General features: G+C 40.3%; 1 protein-coding gene across 1 annotated transcript; it reads left to right on the top strand.

The window, feature by feature from the left end:
• Positions 1 to 387: 387 nt before the first annotated feature.
• LOC134629828 (multidrug and toxin extrusion protein 1-like) lies at positions 388 to 13,733 on the top strand. Its single transcript, XM_063477340.1, has 16 exons — positions 388 to 570; positions 3,315 to 3,416; positions 3,506 to 3,574; positions 3,774 to 3,922; positions 5,404 to 5,446; positions 6,285 to 6,329; positions 6,437 to 6,534; positions 8,814 to 8,911; positions 9,336 to 9,517; positions 9,604 to 9,712; positions 11,570 to 11,645; positions 11,907 to 11,976; positions 12,070 to 12,202; positions 13,092 to 13,186; positions 13,264 to 13,327; positions 13,401 to 13,733. The coding sequence occupies exons 1-16, from the start codon at positions 388 to 390 to the stop codon at positions 13,643 to 13,645; spliced, it is 1,761 nt and encodes a 586-aa protein (XP_063333410.1). The 3' UTR covers positions 13,646 to 13,733.
• The last annotated feature ends 3,576 nt before the right edge of the window (positions 13,734 to 17,309 follow it).

The following is a 17,309-nucleotide window of genomic DNA, read 5'->3' on the forward strand; positions in this document are numbered from 1 at the left end:
AAAGAACTTTAAAACTTTGACACTACAGTTGTAAGTGAGAGTTAAAGTAGGATTTTGCAGGTGGAAGGACCCAGTACAATCGAGGAAAGGCTCTAATCCTTCTGGAAAGTGTTACTAAAGAATATCACCAGCATCTTTTAACTGTCATTTTAATGATCAACTGTAAATGGATGCTTTATTTGTACAAGTGTATCGAGTACTTTGCAATAGCAGAAATCACACCTAAACAGAGACAAGAGTTGGTTGGCTGTAAGGTGAGGAGGACAGTATGTGTCTGGCCCCTCCTCAGACTCCTGCGCTGGTTATCAAACCAACAACATTTTCTTCTGCCTGAGTGACAGAAATCACCCAGAGCTGTTTGTGAAGAGGATCTGTATTTGTTCAATTATGGACTCTTCTGGGGAAAAAACAGGAAAATGCACAGAGGCAGCGAAAGAGGATTTAAAGGAAGCTGCAGCGGCTTCTTGCGCACAGAGCTCCCGAGGCTGTTTCCAGAAATGTGTCCCTCGGTTTATTCCGTCAGTTTACCACAATGAGCTTGTGCAACTTTCCAAACTTGCGGGACCAGTGGTAAGACTGTGTGTAAATTTGAAGCTCATTTGAAGTTTGTCACACTCTCTGTCTGTTGTTACTGACAGGAAGAACGGATTTACTACAGAAGATGCACCATGTGTCAATAAACTGAAATTTGATTTAAATGTGGGACCTGGACCCTGGTTTACTGTGTTATTAATAAATACATTAAATGTTATTTATGCTATTATGAAGTCCTGTTTCTGAATGGACCTCAAGCACTGTAGGACTGTACTGTGTATATCTGTTTAGTATTACAATCATTCAATTTTAAATTAAGTTACTATGTTTTTTATGCATTATTTGGATTACATATCAAATTCCTACATGTTTTCTTTAAGCCCCCAAAACATACAGTTGCTTATGTTTTTACTATTTTTACTCTTTATCGTGCTGCTGTAACACAGAAATTTCCCTTGTGGGAAGTATCTATCTATTTTAGATATTTGCTATATGCAGTGGCGGTCCTAGCCTGTTTGGCGCCCTGGGCGAACACTCCCTCTGGCGCCCACCCCCCCACACACACACACATATGAAGAGAGAGAGAGTATACATAGTATGCAAACGGCTACTAAACAGACATCATAATTCGTCATACAATGAGAACAGGACAAATCAACAATTGACACTGACTAATTAACATTATATTATTGTATATATTGTTTGGAGTTTAGTTTGTTACTGTTACTATTTTTACCATTTCTTCTTGGAGGAACTGTAACCCAAATAATTTCCTTAGGGATTAAGAAAGTATTCTGATTCTTAATGTTTTAGGATACATGACCTGCCGTTATCCAATGACACATCTGCTTACCTGTATCTTTTGCTCGTTTCTCCTTGTAGGAGCCATAATTAAATGTACTGAATTTTAATAATCACTGGGTTTTCATTTGTTTGGTTGCTATGGTGATGTGTAACGGGAGTCACGTGGGTGCTAGCGGTGACATTAAGAGGGCGTTGTCAGTCTGTCTTTCACTGGTTTGATTTTGACAGAGAGGAGGGCTGGGTGTTGACCGCAGCACAACGAGTTTCCCCTTGTTGCATTAGAGCCTGTGATGTTTTAAGAGTTTGAATCGCGAGCCGATCACGTTTATTAAAGTACTTTTCAAGCACTTTAATAAACAAGCAAGCAATTCCACCTCTGGCATTATTGCGTAAAGTTGACAGCGCGTCAGGCAGGCTCAATCCCCGGCCTCTAGCGACTGTGGAAGTTCTTCTTTTCTCTTTTTTTTTAAACTTTAAAAACGGGTTGTGTGTGAGACTTTAAATCAACAAAATATAAAATATACATTTTAAATTGTTATTGATCCCTTTACCCCAAGTCCTAAAGTGTATATTTATTTTTTTACTCTTAAATATTTATTGTTCGTTTACTTGCACTGCTGTAACTGGAGCCTCGTCATCTCGTCTCTCTATATACTGGACTGTAAAGTTTACTTTGACTTCAGCAGCGAGCAGGAGCACCGAGGGCTCTCGCGCTCACTTTTCGCGTATAGAATTTTGAAAAAAAATCGGTGCAAATTATAAGTCTGTGTCATAATGTCTGGTGTTTTCGTGTTGTTGGTTTGTTTTTATTTTGTTTTATTTTGCGAGTTGGTTATTAGATGCTGCTCCAGCCAGCCAGAGAATCCCCCGCCGCCCCGCCCTCTCCTCCCTGTGCCGCAAGCAGCAGGCGCACCTCGCAAACGGAGGGCGCCCTTACTCCCAGCAAATGGGCGATAGAAAACCGATCGGTGCCTATGCCATTCCCAATATGCGCTGGCATGATGTCGGGGCAGCATGAGTACAAGCATGTTTTGTTGTTTTTTTTGCCGATGCCCGTGATGCCGCCCCCCACCACGATGCCGCCCCGGGCAACCGCCCGTGTCGCCCGTATCTAAAACCGCTACTGGCTATATGTTTAACATCTTTGAGTTACTAAATGTTTTAATCATATTCATTACTTATTTGTTTTTCCTTTAAATGTATTTCTAAATACAACACTTAGGCTACGTTCACACTGCAGGCGAAAGCGCATCAAATCCGATTTTTTTGACCCTATGCGACCCATATCCGATCATGGTATGACAGTGTGAACGGCACAAATCCGATATTTTCAAATCCGATCTGGGCCACTTTCGTATGTGGTACTGAATCCGATACATATCCGATGTTTTAGAAAGCGACTGCTGTTTGAACGGTCATGTCGCATTAAATCTGTCTTTTACGTCACTGACACAAAACAGACGCCAATTATCAGCGCCGGAGAAGACATCGTGAACGCTTCCTGGCCATCCAGTGTAGATGTTAGTGAAACTGTTGGGAAGACAACGTGAACATTTTATTTGTACTGTATAATCTGCAGATTCTGACAGAAATCTGCAACTATCCTTTGAAGCACCGCTCCTCTCTAAAACAGCAATAAGGATAATTATTAGGTTATTTACATTATTATGTAAATAACAAAATAACTTAAAGCAAAAATTGGGAAACGTAAAGTCCGAAGTCTTTATATTAAGGGCCATCAGTCAAACAATATTGTTTGCTCTGGGTCTAAACAGAGCGCCTTGTGTGTGACGTCTTCTTTTGCGCATGCGGGCCGCTTTGAGCGTTCACACTGGAGCGCGTTTGCTGTCGCATTTTATTTGTAGTGTGAACAAGCAGACAAAAAAATCGGATTTGATCAAAAAATCGGAATTGAGCATTAAGACCTGCAGTATGAACGTAGCCTTAGAGTCAGTATCTCCTCTTCTGTGCTTCAGGTCATTTCCCAGTTGATGGTTTTCATGATCGGTTTTGTCAGCACGGTGTTCTGTGGTCACCTGGGGAAAACTGAACTTGCAGCTGTAGCATTATCAATTGCGGTGAGCAGACATTTCAGTGCCTTTGTTGTTGAACCGTAAATATGCATCATTTTTTACCCCAGTTTATGCATGTTGTGTTTTGTTTGCAGGTAGTTAACGTCACTGGTATTTCCATTGGCACCGGTTTGTCGTTAACTTGTGATACCCTCATATCTCAGGTAGGGTCCTCACCGGAGCTTTCACTTTATTTGTGTAACCAAGACAAACACAAGCAGCACAGCTGGGTTTTTAAACATCTCAACACTGAGCTTTTGTGTGGAGTTATTTTTCTTTGATCAGTCATACCCTTGTTCTTTGGTGGGATTCTGTGTTTTGCAACTTTTCTCACCCGAGCGTCTGTCTACCTGTTTCACGCAGACGTATGGGAGCGGTAACTTGAAGCGTGTGGGTGTGATTCTCCAGAGGGGAGTTCTGATTCTGCTGCTGGCCTGTTTCCCTTGTTGGGCCATCCTCATCAACACTGAACCTCTCCTACTTGCTGTCAAACAGAGTCCAGAGGTCGCCAGGTGAGCCGTTATTAACCAACAAAAACAGACGCGTGGATGTTGTGACACTGCTGAGCATGTGTTTGTCTCACTCTTAAAAAAAACTCAAGTTATGCAAAATGCCAAGCACTGTTAGTTTGTGCAAAAAATACAGTGGTCCCTCGCTATAACGCGGTTCACCTTTCGCTGTTTCGCGGATTTTGTTTGTGCAATTTTGCATGTTTTTTTGTTTTTATTTTTCTGTTTTTACAGTGCATTGTGTCCTGCGTCATGATCGGCTGTAGACCATTGTCAACCAATCTCCTCCGTGCCGTGTCTCCTGTACAGTACAGAATGCATTCAGCTTGTCAAATTTACATAAATCTTCGATCGCTAGCAGTGTGACTCTGAAGTGCTGCACTGTATGTTTGTAAGTTTTCTCCCCAACAAAAACAACAATGTCGACGAAACGTTTTGCACCGTCAAAGGCGCCTGCGGTAGCACCCAGGATACAGAGAAAGATGCTAACCATCGCACAAAAAGTTGGACTTCTGGACATGCTAAAGGAAGGTAGAAGTTACCTATTTTTCGGACCATAAGGCACACTGGATTATAAGGTGCATTAAGGAAAACAAAACAGTCAGATAATTCAAACTTTACTCAACTTATTGTTCTTGCTTCCTCTATTTGCGTACCATTGATTCATTAATGTTGAATTCTCTGGCAGCTGCTCTATACCCATGTTCTGGACCTGAAAACAGGGTTTGATCTTTGGCTTCATTCTATAATACTGGACTTATTTTTCTACGAAGGTTTGAACTTTGAGAGTCTTTAAACAGGAGAGAAAAGTGTGAAAATGTTCATGCCTGTCTGAGAAAAGTGTATAAAGTGTGTAGTGAGGGGTTTTACAGCCTAAAAACAACATATTTTTAGAGCGTAACTCGAGATAAACGAGGGATCACTGTAATGCAGTAATCGAAAAGCACATTATACCTGCAGTGGCTCATAGTTTGACCACCTGTAGCAGCAGAAACCAGCTGTTAACTCAGCGGTGGAAATGCATGGAAATGTGTGCTGGTTCTTACTGCACACATTTCTGACCTGTGAGAAATAATTCAGTAGATCCTTGTACAGGTTTACAACCCAACACTACTTAAACGACGTGCTGTGTTTGTTTGTTTGTCACATTGTTACTGTGCCTCGACTTTTGGATAAAGCTGCCAAAAACTTTTAAAAAGATAATTAACATCCAGAGACCTGAGATGCATTTTCAGTTTGTCTAAACTATTTGGGATTAGTTGGACCCGATAAGTATAAAAAGGAAGCACCATCATTGGTCCCACTGGGCTTATTTTACAACATAACGCATTAAAGTCACCATTGAGTAACACAGCATGAAACAGTAATGAGCAGAATGAAGTAAAAGAACAAGCAAAATGGTATGTAACCTTAATTTATGTGCAGTCAAGTGTCACCATCATCAGTTTCACAGGCTTACTTTGTCTTTTCATTTCCACATGAAGCCTCTCCCAGCTCTATGTGAAGATCTTCATGCCCGCTCTGCCGGTGAGTTTGATAGGGTTTGATGCAGATTTGGAAGGTGTTCAATATTTAAACAAAAGGCAGGTTGATATCCAGAACTGAGGGTCTTAACAACAGATGTAGTGCTATTTAAGGTCCAGAGTTCATCGGTCACACCTGTGCACATGGGGTGGCCGTGGCTCAAGTGGTAGAGAAAGTCATCTACTAATCTCAAGGTTGGTAGTTTGATCCTGAGCTGCTCCAGTCTGCATGCCAAATGTCCTTCAGCATAATACTAACCCCAAGTTACTCTCCAATGAATCCATTGGAGTGTGAGTGTTAGATAAAAAGCACTTAGGCATGCTCGCCTAACCCTAAATGTGATCTCCTCCCTTTTGCCCCAATATCTATGGGCGTTGGTGCTTAAGAGGTTAAGGATCGGATGGGTGAATGAGACGTGTTGTAAAAAGCACTTTGAGTGCTCTGAGAGATTAGAAAAGCACTATATAAGAATCAGTGCATTCACCATTTATCATATTTGACTTGGTATTTGTTTCTAAGGAGATTTAAGTTTACATTGTTCAACTATACTGCTCAATCTCTAACTTTGATGCTCCCCCTCTCATTTATTCTTGGTTGAATTTTGAGGCATAAACTATCAGACAAAGTGGATGAGGGTTAATAACTTGCAGTGGAGGTGTATAAATGTATAGAATCTGTAATAAATTTTATTTCTTTGATTTATTATTAATTATTTGACATGTTCATTGTTTTCATTGACAAGTGTTAGCGTGCTGATTAACCTAAGTTCCGATCATGTGCTCAAATTTGTTCTTCACTTCTGTCAATGAGTCTCTTATAATTTAATGTTTGCTTTCTTCAGGCTGCTTTCATGTACCAGTTGCAGGGGAGGTATCTTCAAAATCAGGTGCAGTGCTTTTGAAGCATGCATATGGCCTACATTACTTTAATAACTGGTTGTGCATTTAAAACATTAACATGAATATTATGTATATTTTGTGCTTTGGTGTACAGGGAATTATATGGCCTCAAGTCATAACTGGAGCAATCGGAAATGTCTTTAATGCAATATTCAACTATGTCCTCATCCATCAGCTGGATTTGGGTGTTGCGTAAGTTTTCCTCCATCATTCCTGTGACATCATTGGTTGAATGTAAGCTCAATTCAGTCAGTGAAAACTATATGTGTTTTAAATTCTTTATCTAAATTCATGATCCAGTGAATTTAGATGAATTACCACAGGTTTTATGATGTGTTGGTAAATTTGCAGACCCAAATGCAGGACACAAGGATCAAGTGTCCTGCACTTGATCCTTGTGCACTTGAAAGACGAGAATACGTTGACCTTCAAAGTAAAACAGGAAACAGACTGGGCACAGAACTAAACCTAAGAACTAGACACAGGGGCACCAGAAAAAAACCTCAAAACTAAAATACAAAAACAGAACTCAGAACGCTAGAAGTCATATACAAAGACGAAATCATAGAATAACAACAATAATACACAAAACACTGGGTCACCGATCCAGGACCGTGACATCAAGAGCTTGAGCATAGTAATATTTTTAGTGTCAAAGAACAAGTGGTTACAAGGCTCAAAAAGACAGAGAATACATGAACGCAAGCCTGAAAACCCCAGATGTTCAGAAATCATTAAACATACGAACACTGCTACGAGAATTATCAGAAACACCACTAAGAGGGATAAATAAAGACCACTCAGAGAAAATATAGAATGTGCATAACTAACCAATTTTAATACAACTAAACAGGACAACAGGAAAAACAAAAAGATGAATACAATAACAAGACTGAAGCAAACAACATCTGTTTCAAATATCTTTTATTAGAAGCAAGTATCACAGTTGTTACAGGTTAATAGGACTTATGCCCCCTTTTTCTCTAAACAAAACAAGACAAAACCAAAAAATAATTAAATAAATAAGAAATAAATAAACAGAAGAACAAAAAACAAAAAATCCACCAATCGATGATTTAGATGGTATCTAGAGTAGACTTCAAGTCCGTTGACGTGAACCCAACATGTCTTAGGAAAAGAAAAAAAACAAAAAAAACCCAAACCCACCCTTGACCCCAATCCCCTGACTGCCAGAAAGTTACATTTTCCCAAGATATGCAAGTAAAGGACGCCAAATTAGTTCAAAATCTTTCACATTGCCATTCATGGTATATCTTTTTTTTTTTCGAGGTGAAGTATATTTGTAAGCTCTGCGAGTCACATCTTTAACACAGGAACCTCTTTGCCTTTCCAGAGCTGCAGGATCAGTTTCTTTGCAATCATCAGTGCATATGACGTAAGACTTTTTTGAGCATGTTGTAAGCTTTGTGTTTCTTTGGAGATCCCAAAGATAATTGCTGTTGGATTTGGATCAGTCTTGATTTTAAGAATATTAGACAGATAGGTGAAGATGTCACACCAAAAACAAAAGCCTTGGACAAAGTGCAAAACTATGTAACAAATTTCCATAATGTGTCATACATTTTTCACAGAAGGGAGACCAGTCTGGATAAATTTTGTGAATTCTTTCCCTTGAGTAATGTAACCTGTGTACAATTTTATACTGAATTAGGCAATGACGGGAATTAATAAAAAGCGTATTTATGTTGCGTAAGACCTCCTGCCAAAAATCTTCCGATAGGGAGATCCCAAATTCCTTTTCCCACTCCTCTTTAATTGAATGAGTAGAAGGTGTACTCATCTCCTGTACTGAGTTATAGAATAATGAGATTCTCTGTTTGGACCCCCGGCTATCACTAAGGCATCTATCCAAGGTGTCAGACAACATGCTTTCAAACTGCAGCAGATGTGTGCGGATATCATTTCGTAGTTGAAGATATCTAAAAAAAATGGCTGCACAGTAGTCCAAATCTATCTTTTAATTGTTGAAATGACATGAAGGTATTGCTTGATTAGAAGTCTTTTAATTTATAAATTCCCAGTTCATGCCACACATTGAAAGCTCCGTCTGCACATGATGGAAGGAAAGAAGGGTTAGATGTAACAGGCATACACATTGATAGTGGTTTCAGTTTAAAGTGCTTAATTTGAAGCAAACAACATCTATCTAATAAGAAATCAATACCAGGCTTCGGAAGACTATAAAACCCATAAGCACAAGGAAATACAAAGCAGCACTATTGAAAAAAATATATAACATAATGTAGAACATGAATATAAATTGTTTCTCAAAAACCTAAAAGGAATTCGAAACCCATCCATCCATCCATCTATCCTCTTTCACTTGTCCTTTTACAGAGTTACGGGGCCTGAAGCCTATCTTAGGGTGCTTGAATTGTCACCTGTAAATATGGAGCTTTAATTGTTCATTTTTTTTCCTTCTTTTAATCTCTAATGTTTTTATCTTCTAGTGGATCAGCAGCAGCCAGTGCCATCTCCCAGTATTTGTTGGCAGCAGTCTTATTCATTTACATGTACTTGAGAGGTCTGCATAAGGCCACATGGGCAGGTCAGTCATTTTACTTCTATGGGGACTATCCTGAACTTGCTGAAATGTTTTGATTTTGCTGTGTCATTCTTATTTCCAATTCTGTCCAATAATTTCATCATGTTGCATCATTCAGCTTTGTGACCTTTCATACCTGAAGTTTTCCATTATAAATACTCCAGAGTTTAATGTTTGAAAAAAATAGTTATACTCTATAACTGTGGAGTGCAGTGTGGAGGAGAGGTTATTCTTTAACTCTGCGGTTCCAATAAACTTCAACACATCTCTGTAATAGTTAAAACGTGTGGGATTTAAATAATGTTTAATAGTAATGTCTGATTTATGCAAATTCCTCATTAGTAATTGGTGATCCGAGGCCCATAATTAAATCATAATTTAAACCAATAGTTTGAAAGATGACATATAGAGTCACTCTGACCCACAGGTTGGTCCCTCGATTGTCTCCAGGAGTGGGGACCCTTTGTCCAGCTGGCTGTCCCCAGCATGCTCATGCTGTGTCTGGAGTGGTGGGTGGTTGAATTGGGAGGATTCCTGGCCGGTGTGATCAGTGAGGCCGAGTTGGGAGCTCACTCGATATCCTACGAATTGGCTGTTATAGCATACATGGTAACTCCAGTGAACCTTTTGACTTTGGCTTATATGTTGACCTGGCATTACATTTTGGAATTACACATGGATGTTTTTCCCCATAGTTTCCACTAGGAGTCTCTGGTGCTGCCAGTGTACGGGTTGGGAATGCACTTGGTGCAGGAAACATCAAGCAGGCCAAGCTGTCAAGCAAAGTCCCCATCATCTTTGCATGTAAGAACCAACACACACTAAGCATTATTGTCTGTGTTAAATGAACAGAAAAAAGCAAAAATACTGCTAACTGAGCAGTAGCAGGATTAGTTTTATTTCATGCTGAGCTTCATGACATAAGAATATGAATAAGAATACATTTCATAAAATATAAATGAACTATTCATCCATCCAGCCACCTTCCAATCCAATCAATCAATCAATCAATCAATCCAAGCTTTATTCGCCACATGCAGGTTGCCCTGCAGTGAAATGGGACCCCCCCGACCTTACACACACAACACACACATTACATGGGGATACAAGTCGGAGATCGGTAGCATTACAGAAAAAAACACTGAAATGTACATTACAATGGGAAAGTACAAGAGGAAAAAAAGAGACCTCTGCTCATGCTGTGCTCCCATGGTAGGACAGCATGAGAACAGGAAACAAAAAAACTCCTCTGCACAAAAAGCACATAAATGTCCACAACACAACATTATGAAGGACATGACAAGCCACAGGGTTGGGTGGGGGGTGAGGAGTAATCCGAAGCGAACACAGCAGCCGCCCTGCCCGGCGCTACCATTCCCCGCGGGCTCAGACCCGCCGTGTTCCCCCGCAGGAAACAAGCATCGAAGGCGTTTGGAAAGGGATTGGGGATGAGTGTGTGCATATCAGTGTGTGTGTATGTGTGTGCGTGTCCAGAGTTCAGCTGAGACAGTGTCCTTCGCCCTGCCAGGCTAAGTAAACAGTCTTCCAGCCAACCCAGGTGGCCTTGCATAGAATGGGAGGAACAGTCTAAACACAGTCGTTATCAGGGAGTTTTTTTTGGTCGGCTCCAGCCTTGAGCTCTCAGCTGGCGCCGAAGGGATAGCAGCGTATCCAATTAATGATAGATTAATGGTGGACTCAAGGTGCCAAGTCCATCACAGGGCCAACTCAGAGATAGACAACCATTCATATTCATGTATACAGTGACGTTAGACCATTAACTAACCTAACATGCATTTCTTTGGTCTGGGAGGAAGCTCGAGTACCTCCACAACCCATACAGGGTCCATGGCTGTTCCGTCAACATAAGGGGTCACCACAGGGGGTAGCTTTGCATGATTGATCTGGCAGTTTTATGCTGGATACCCATCCTGACACAGTCCCAAAGGGGATTTGTCTCCAGTTGAAATTGAACCAGTGACCTTTTGCTTGTAAAGTAAATGTGTAAATCACCAAATTATGGACCAGTTTCACTGGCAAATTTGTTTGCCAGACCCCAGGCAAAATAGTATGTAGTTGATATGCATCAGAACACATGTTGAATAAACTGCAATAAATTTGTGGACTATGTATACTTCATGTAATTTTGAGCCTGCATGGATTAGTTAAAATTGAACCCTTTAGATCCCAGCGTATCATATTTGACACATGCCTTTTTGTCATCATCAGCGTGACTTTTTTCACCCCCCCAAAATGATTTAAATTGCATGACACATTTTTAATGACTAAATTGCAAAAATATTGCTCATGTAGCGAATGTGATTCAAGTTAAAACTCATATATGCTGATTTAAATTTGATATATATTTTGTCTAAAGGTTCAAGAAACACTCCATTATCAAAAAATTAAAGATTTCTGGTTATTTCATGGTTCAGGTTTGAAAGTGTTCACATAAATTCAACTTGTGCCCCCATCTCTTGTATTTTGTTGTTAAACGTGAATGCTGTGCAATCGTTCCACTGTGGAAAAAGACGAATAATAAAATTACAGTACATTTTCACCACAACTGTATATAAACTGTAAAGTTGGACACCTTTGTGTTCCTTGTTTTTCTGTGTTTTTCCTGTGATTTTAATATTTAAATGGTTTTTCTCATTGCAGTCATAATTGCATGCTTTGTTAGTATTATTTTTGGGGTCTCAAAGGATGTCATCGGATACATTTTCACATCAGAGCCGTAAGTATCTTTGACCTTTAACCTTGATTCCAGGAAGAGTTCCTCTCTTATTTATTACTTCTTTAATTACATGTATTATTCAAGATTTCAGTTAACTAAAACAAGCCTATGTGAATGCTATAATCAAATAATTTCATTGTACATGTGTCCCATTGTATTAAAGGTCTTGTTTTCATTAATTTTCATATGTTCATGATGTTTGACAATATTTGTGAATGTACAGACAGATGTACTGAAACTGAAACCGCACATTTTTTTTAGCGATATTTTGCAGAGGGTTTCTGAGGTCATGTTGATATTTAGTTTCTTGCATCTGGCCGATGCAATTGCGGTAAGAAATGATTTTACAGCAGTGATCGACATTTCAGGCTAATATTGTCAAATATAAAATGTGATTCAGAGAAATCTGTGTTTGTGTTTACAGGGCGTGGCTGGAGGAGTTGTCAGAGGTGTAGGAAAACAGTCGGTTGGTGCTCTGTGTAACCTGGTCGGGTTCTACTTTTTTGGCTTACCCATTGGTGTGTCTCTGATGTTTGCAGCCAAAATGGGGGTTGTAGGTGAGGACTGAGTGAGGGTGGCATTCCAAGCTCCTTTGTTTTCCTTCATAGCATTGGATTGATATGACATATTCAAGACAATAGAAAATAAGATATGTCGTACTTTATTTATCCCTAATTTTATATAATAACAATTAATTTTATTATATTCATTAAATAAAATCAGACATTTTGGTAGTTTTCTAGTCGAGTATGTTATAATAATGCCAGGGAGGAAAGACATCAGCAGTGACTTTGGGGAAGCATTTGTTGCTGTCCATCAAGGTTTGACAGAAGAAAGTCTCTTCTGTCCAAAAAGAACATAGCAGCATGGATTAGGTTTGCAATATTGCATCTAATGGAACAATGTTCTTTGGACAGACAAGAATAAAGTGGAGATGTTGGCCATGCAAACTTCAATGCACACCACAATCACCATCCCAAGCAAAGCACCTCGCGTCTGCGTTTTCTGCTTAGTTTTTGCTAAAGACATATCATAATATGCCATATGCTGCTATTCATCTAAAGTTGTATTTAAATAATGTTAGAACCTGGAGAGGATCAGGCGATACTGGTTGTTAACAGTTGTAACTTAACATATTAATAGACTGAACAGAAACTTAACAGAAACCAGACCCTAAAATGACCCCAACTGGGCATTTCGTGGGTCCAAATAAATGAAACAGGTGCAGCCTGAAGACAATGTGAGGAACAGAAAAATAAAAAATGTATGTGCATCGTAAAAGTAGAATGATTTTCACTAGGATGTCTTAGGCTTGTGTGAATTTAGAAGTGACACACACACACCACAGAAGGTTCAAGCCTGTTTATTCCAGCTGAATAACCAGTGTATGTTGTGTCTTTCAGGAAAACCATTAAAACTCTTCTTCTTCTGTTTTTTCTGCTGCAGGATTTTGGACAGGCCTTACAGTTTGCGTGTTAGTGCAGTCGATCTTTTTCATCACGTTTTTGTGCAGACTCGATTGGAAGAAGGCTGCTGAAGAGGTGCACACCTGCATCTATTGACAGTTTATCACACTTTCACTCATCAAAGCATGTCATTAACTGTTGTGTCTGATCAGGCCGAAGTGCGAGCAGGAGTCCGCGTCAAAGAAGAAAAAGACACGATCAAGATGGAAAATACAGGTGAGTGGTGAAACTGGCTGAAACATTCCCGTTATTACAGTGTCTTATTAATACTTCTCTTTCCAAACCCTAGACTCTAATCACATCCAGACCCCAATCAGTACTATTGCATCCAGTGGTGAGAGCGCCGGGGCGGACCACGTATACATGGAGGTGCAAATACCAGAAGAGAGTAAAACCACCAACCCCACTACAGTGGGAGATCTTCTGTCAGTGTCACAGCTGGTGTTACGGCGCGGCCTGGCGATACTCATCATGATCCTCATCCTCGCTGCTGGAATCATTGCCAACACCCTCCTCACCCCGCTGCTCAAATGATGTAATGGGTTAAATGTATTGTTGTGTATATACATATACACTTAGTATATTTAGTATTTAGTGTGCACATAAAAAATACCACTTTTTCTTTTATTTGCCTTAATCAACATATCACAAAAAGATATCAGAAATACCAAAAGAAAATTAAAGAATTTAATTTAATTTAGCTATCTCTTCTGTCTAATTATGTTTCTTTTAAAGAAACTATGTATTAAATAGCATATTTATTTATAGCTAATAGCTAATAATAGTTATATTTCTGATTTCATATAAGGTTTTTTAGTGTTTATTAATGTTTGCTATTTATATGTTTTAAATAAAGATTAGATTCACATTCAGATATATATCAGCCTATGCAATAAATGACATCCTCTTAGACAGTTTCATCAAACAACCAGTACTGTTAATTATCAATGTCCATAATAGCAAATCTAGCACAGTTCGACTCTGAATTCAGATTTTTTACCCATCTAATCTTGGTGGCTGTTTATGTGCCTCCCTCTGCTAACCCCACATGTGACATTATCCACTCTGCCATAGCCAATTCAATTCAAATTCTTTATTGTCCCACAAGGGGAAATTAGTCTAGCAGCAGGCAACATAAAAGTAAACAAAACAATAATATAAAATAATAATGACAATAATAGTAATAGAAAGTCACAGGACGGTCATTTGCCACTAAGGAGATGGGATGCAGTAGGAATAAAAGAAACCTGGTCTTGGTCTTCCTCAAAGGTATTCTAAAACAGCGGCCAGAAGGCAACAACTCAAACTCACTGTGAAGTGGATGGTTCAAACAATTAACAATAGAATGAGCCTTCCTAAGCACATTTTTGTTGTAAATGGCCAAAAGTCCATCTTGCCAGCGCCCTGAAATTTTGCTAGTAGTTTTTACCAGAAGTCCCAACTGATTCTTATTCTTCACTGTCAGGTTACCGAACCAGGCAGCGAAAAGACATCATTCAATAAAACTTCTACAAAACAAAGACAACATCTCAGATGAGACATTAAAGGATCTCATTGTCCTTAAAAAGAACAGTCTTTGTTGAACTTTTTTAGTAGTGGCATCAGATTGAAAACACAGTTTATGGTCAAGTACCAAAGTGCCAGTTTACAGACTCACAATCCGAGTGCCTTCAGAAAGCTGGGGTGGAAACTCTAGCAGAACAGCATGAGAGAGGTCAACTGATCCAACACTGCAGTGAATGCTCCCCCTCCCCCAACCCCGCCCACTGACTTACCTTTAGTCAGCCTGCAATCCAGAGCCACACCACTGTACCTCTCCACATTGCACCGTTGCCTCCTGTAAATGGTAAATGGCCTGTATTTGTATAGCGCTTTACTTAGGCTACGTCCACACTAATGTGTTTTCGTTTGAAAATGCATCGTTTTTTCTCTGTTTTGGCCTCCCGTCCACACTGAGACGGCGTTTTCCTCAAGGAAAAACGCAGCGTTTTGAAAACGCTCTCGAAAACACATACATTTCAAAACGGAGCTGCCCCGGCGCAGTGTGGACACTCGAAAACGCAGACTTTCTAAAACAATGACGCATTTTAGTCATGTGATGCAGTCATGTGACCAATTAAACAAAGATAGCGAAGGGCATTATACAGCAGTTGTTTTGATTGCTCTCAATTTTGACAGCCCTAAAAAAGATTATTATCAGTTTGTACATACTCCAGATAGCTTTTCTTCAAATTCTTTAATTCTCACTCGCTTTTGCGCATGCGCAGGACTGGAACGTAAGCGTTTTAGGCCATTTCAATGTGGACACGCAACACTGTGAAAACAACTGAAAACGCTAATGTGGACGCGGAGCGTTTTCAGACGGAAACGCCGTTTTCAAATCTATCCGGGCTAGTGTGGACATAGCCTTAGTCCCTAAGGACCCCAAAGCGCTTTACACTACATTCAGTCATTCACCCATTCACACACACATTCACACACTGGTGATGGCAAGCTACATTGTAGCCACAGCTGCCCTAGGGCACACTGGCAGAGGCGTAAAAGTCCTGACACCCCACCCCCACCTAACTCCACTCAGGCAAGTCAGCTAGACCAGACGGGGTGAGTCTTTCATAAATTGTCCATGATGAGTCTGAGTCTGCAGAAGTTCCCAGTGCTGTACCAAAGACGCCACTTCCCAGTGGCCTCCAGGATTACAGGCCTGCGGCACTGACTTTCCATGTCATGAAGACCCTGGAAAAACTCATCCTTGACCACCTCAGACCTTGACCACCTCAGTCAAGGCCCATCAGGATCCCCTTCAGTTCGCTTGCCTGCCCTGCCACAGAGCTGAGGACAGCATAATCTACCTGCTCAGTCATGTCTACGCCCATCTGGACCAGCCTGCGAGCACTGTGAGGGTCGTGTTTTTTGACTTTCCAGTGCATTCAGGCTGACCCTCCTGGGTGATAAGCTGACAGCGATGCAGCTGGATGCCTCTCTTGTGTCCTGGATTGTTGACTTCCGCCACTGCACAGAGACCTGTCATCTTCAGAAGTTTTCTGATGACTCTGCAGTGGTTGGATGGATCAGTGTGGGTGTTGAGAGAGAGTACCGGGCTGTGGTTGACTCCTTTGTCAATGTAGTGCGAGCACAATCATCTTGATTGTGGACTTTAGGACAACCAGGAAACCTGCGTCCCCTGCTTCATTCCATTGCCACATACCTAGTTTCAGGGACTAAGATGCACAGAGAGGAATGGAGAATTTGCAATTTGAGAAATGAGACCCAATGAAAACTAAATGTGGAAGACGATAACAAATCACAGCACAGTGTGGTGCATGACCTTAATCATGTGATTTAGCATGTTTTGGTTTTTTATTAGCTCACAAAATTTGTGGCATTGTTCCTCCTGATGACTGTTCAGATAAGCCAACTGACCTGACATAACTCTTTTCCAAGACAAGCAGCTTGTCCACTCGAGGGCTGGCAGCAGGAGTCAGCCAACATCCTGTTATACAAGAGGCATATAAGAGGTCAATAAAGTCACATCCTGAGCTGAGGTCCAGAAAGACAGTGGGAGTTTGAGTGCATAATACAGTTTTTACTGTAAGTTTTTTGTGTTCACAGAAGGAAAGAAATCCAGGGAAACAGGGAAGCCTTGAAATATTGTCATTTACCCTCTCTGACACTTTGCTTCTGATGAAGCTGGATGATAGAGATGATCAAGAAAACTAGTGGTGAAGCAACAAAGACAAGTAATACACCCTTGTGGTTAGGAGCGGAGCAAGGTCCCCTTTCCCCTTAGTGGGGTGGGTCACCTTCTCCACAGAGCCTGGTTCCACCCAGCAATTCTTCCTCCCAGAGGAAGCATTTGCTTTGCAAGACCTCACGGTCACTGAACAGAAAGACTCCTAATTAGGAGTTTTCAGAGCAGAGACACTGTAAACCCCCCTAGAGAGTTATTGCATGTTTGGTTGTGTAATTAGTTATAGCAATAATAAAGGACTAGGAAACAAAACATTTAGTTTTATAGACTTTATGACACTTTTTGCTGCCACTGAAGATGGAAAAACAAAAACCTAATTCAAGCATAAAAAAGTGCTCTTACTCAAGTACAGCAGACTGAGGAGGAACACCACTTGGTGAGTAAAACAGCTGTGACCTGTCCTTTTTAAAATTCAGTTTTGGGTAGGAAGTCAGTCACAATGTGGATTAA

Source organism: Pelmatolapia mariae, linkage group LG6 (assembly GCF_036321145.2).
Source record: "Pelmatolapia mariae isolate MD_Pm_ZW linkage group LG6, Pm_UMD_F_2, whole genome shotgun sequence".
Taxonomy (NCBI): domain Eukaryota; kingdom Metazoa; phylum Chordata; class Actinopteri; order Cichliformes; family Cichlidae; genus Pelmatolapia; species Pelmatolapia mariae.

Excerpts from the sequence above, each read along its gene's own strand:
- LOC134629828 (XM_063477340.1), top strand. The coding sequence starts at position 388 with ATGGACTCTTCTGGGGAAAAAACAGGAAAATGCACAGAGGCAGCGAAA. Across the intron at positions 13,187-13,263 it reads GGAAGAAGGCTGCTGAAGAG|GCCGAAGTGCGAGCAGGAGT; the intron begins GTGCACACCTGC and ends GTGTCTGATCAG. Across the intron at positions 13,328-13,400 it reads GATCAAGATGGAAAATACAG|ACTCTAATCACATCCAGACC; the intron begins GTGAGTGGTGAA and ends TCCAAACCCTAG.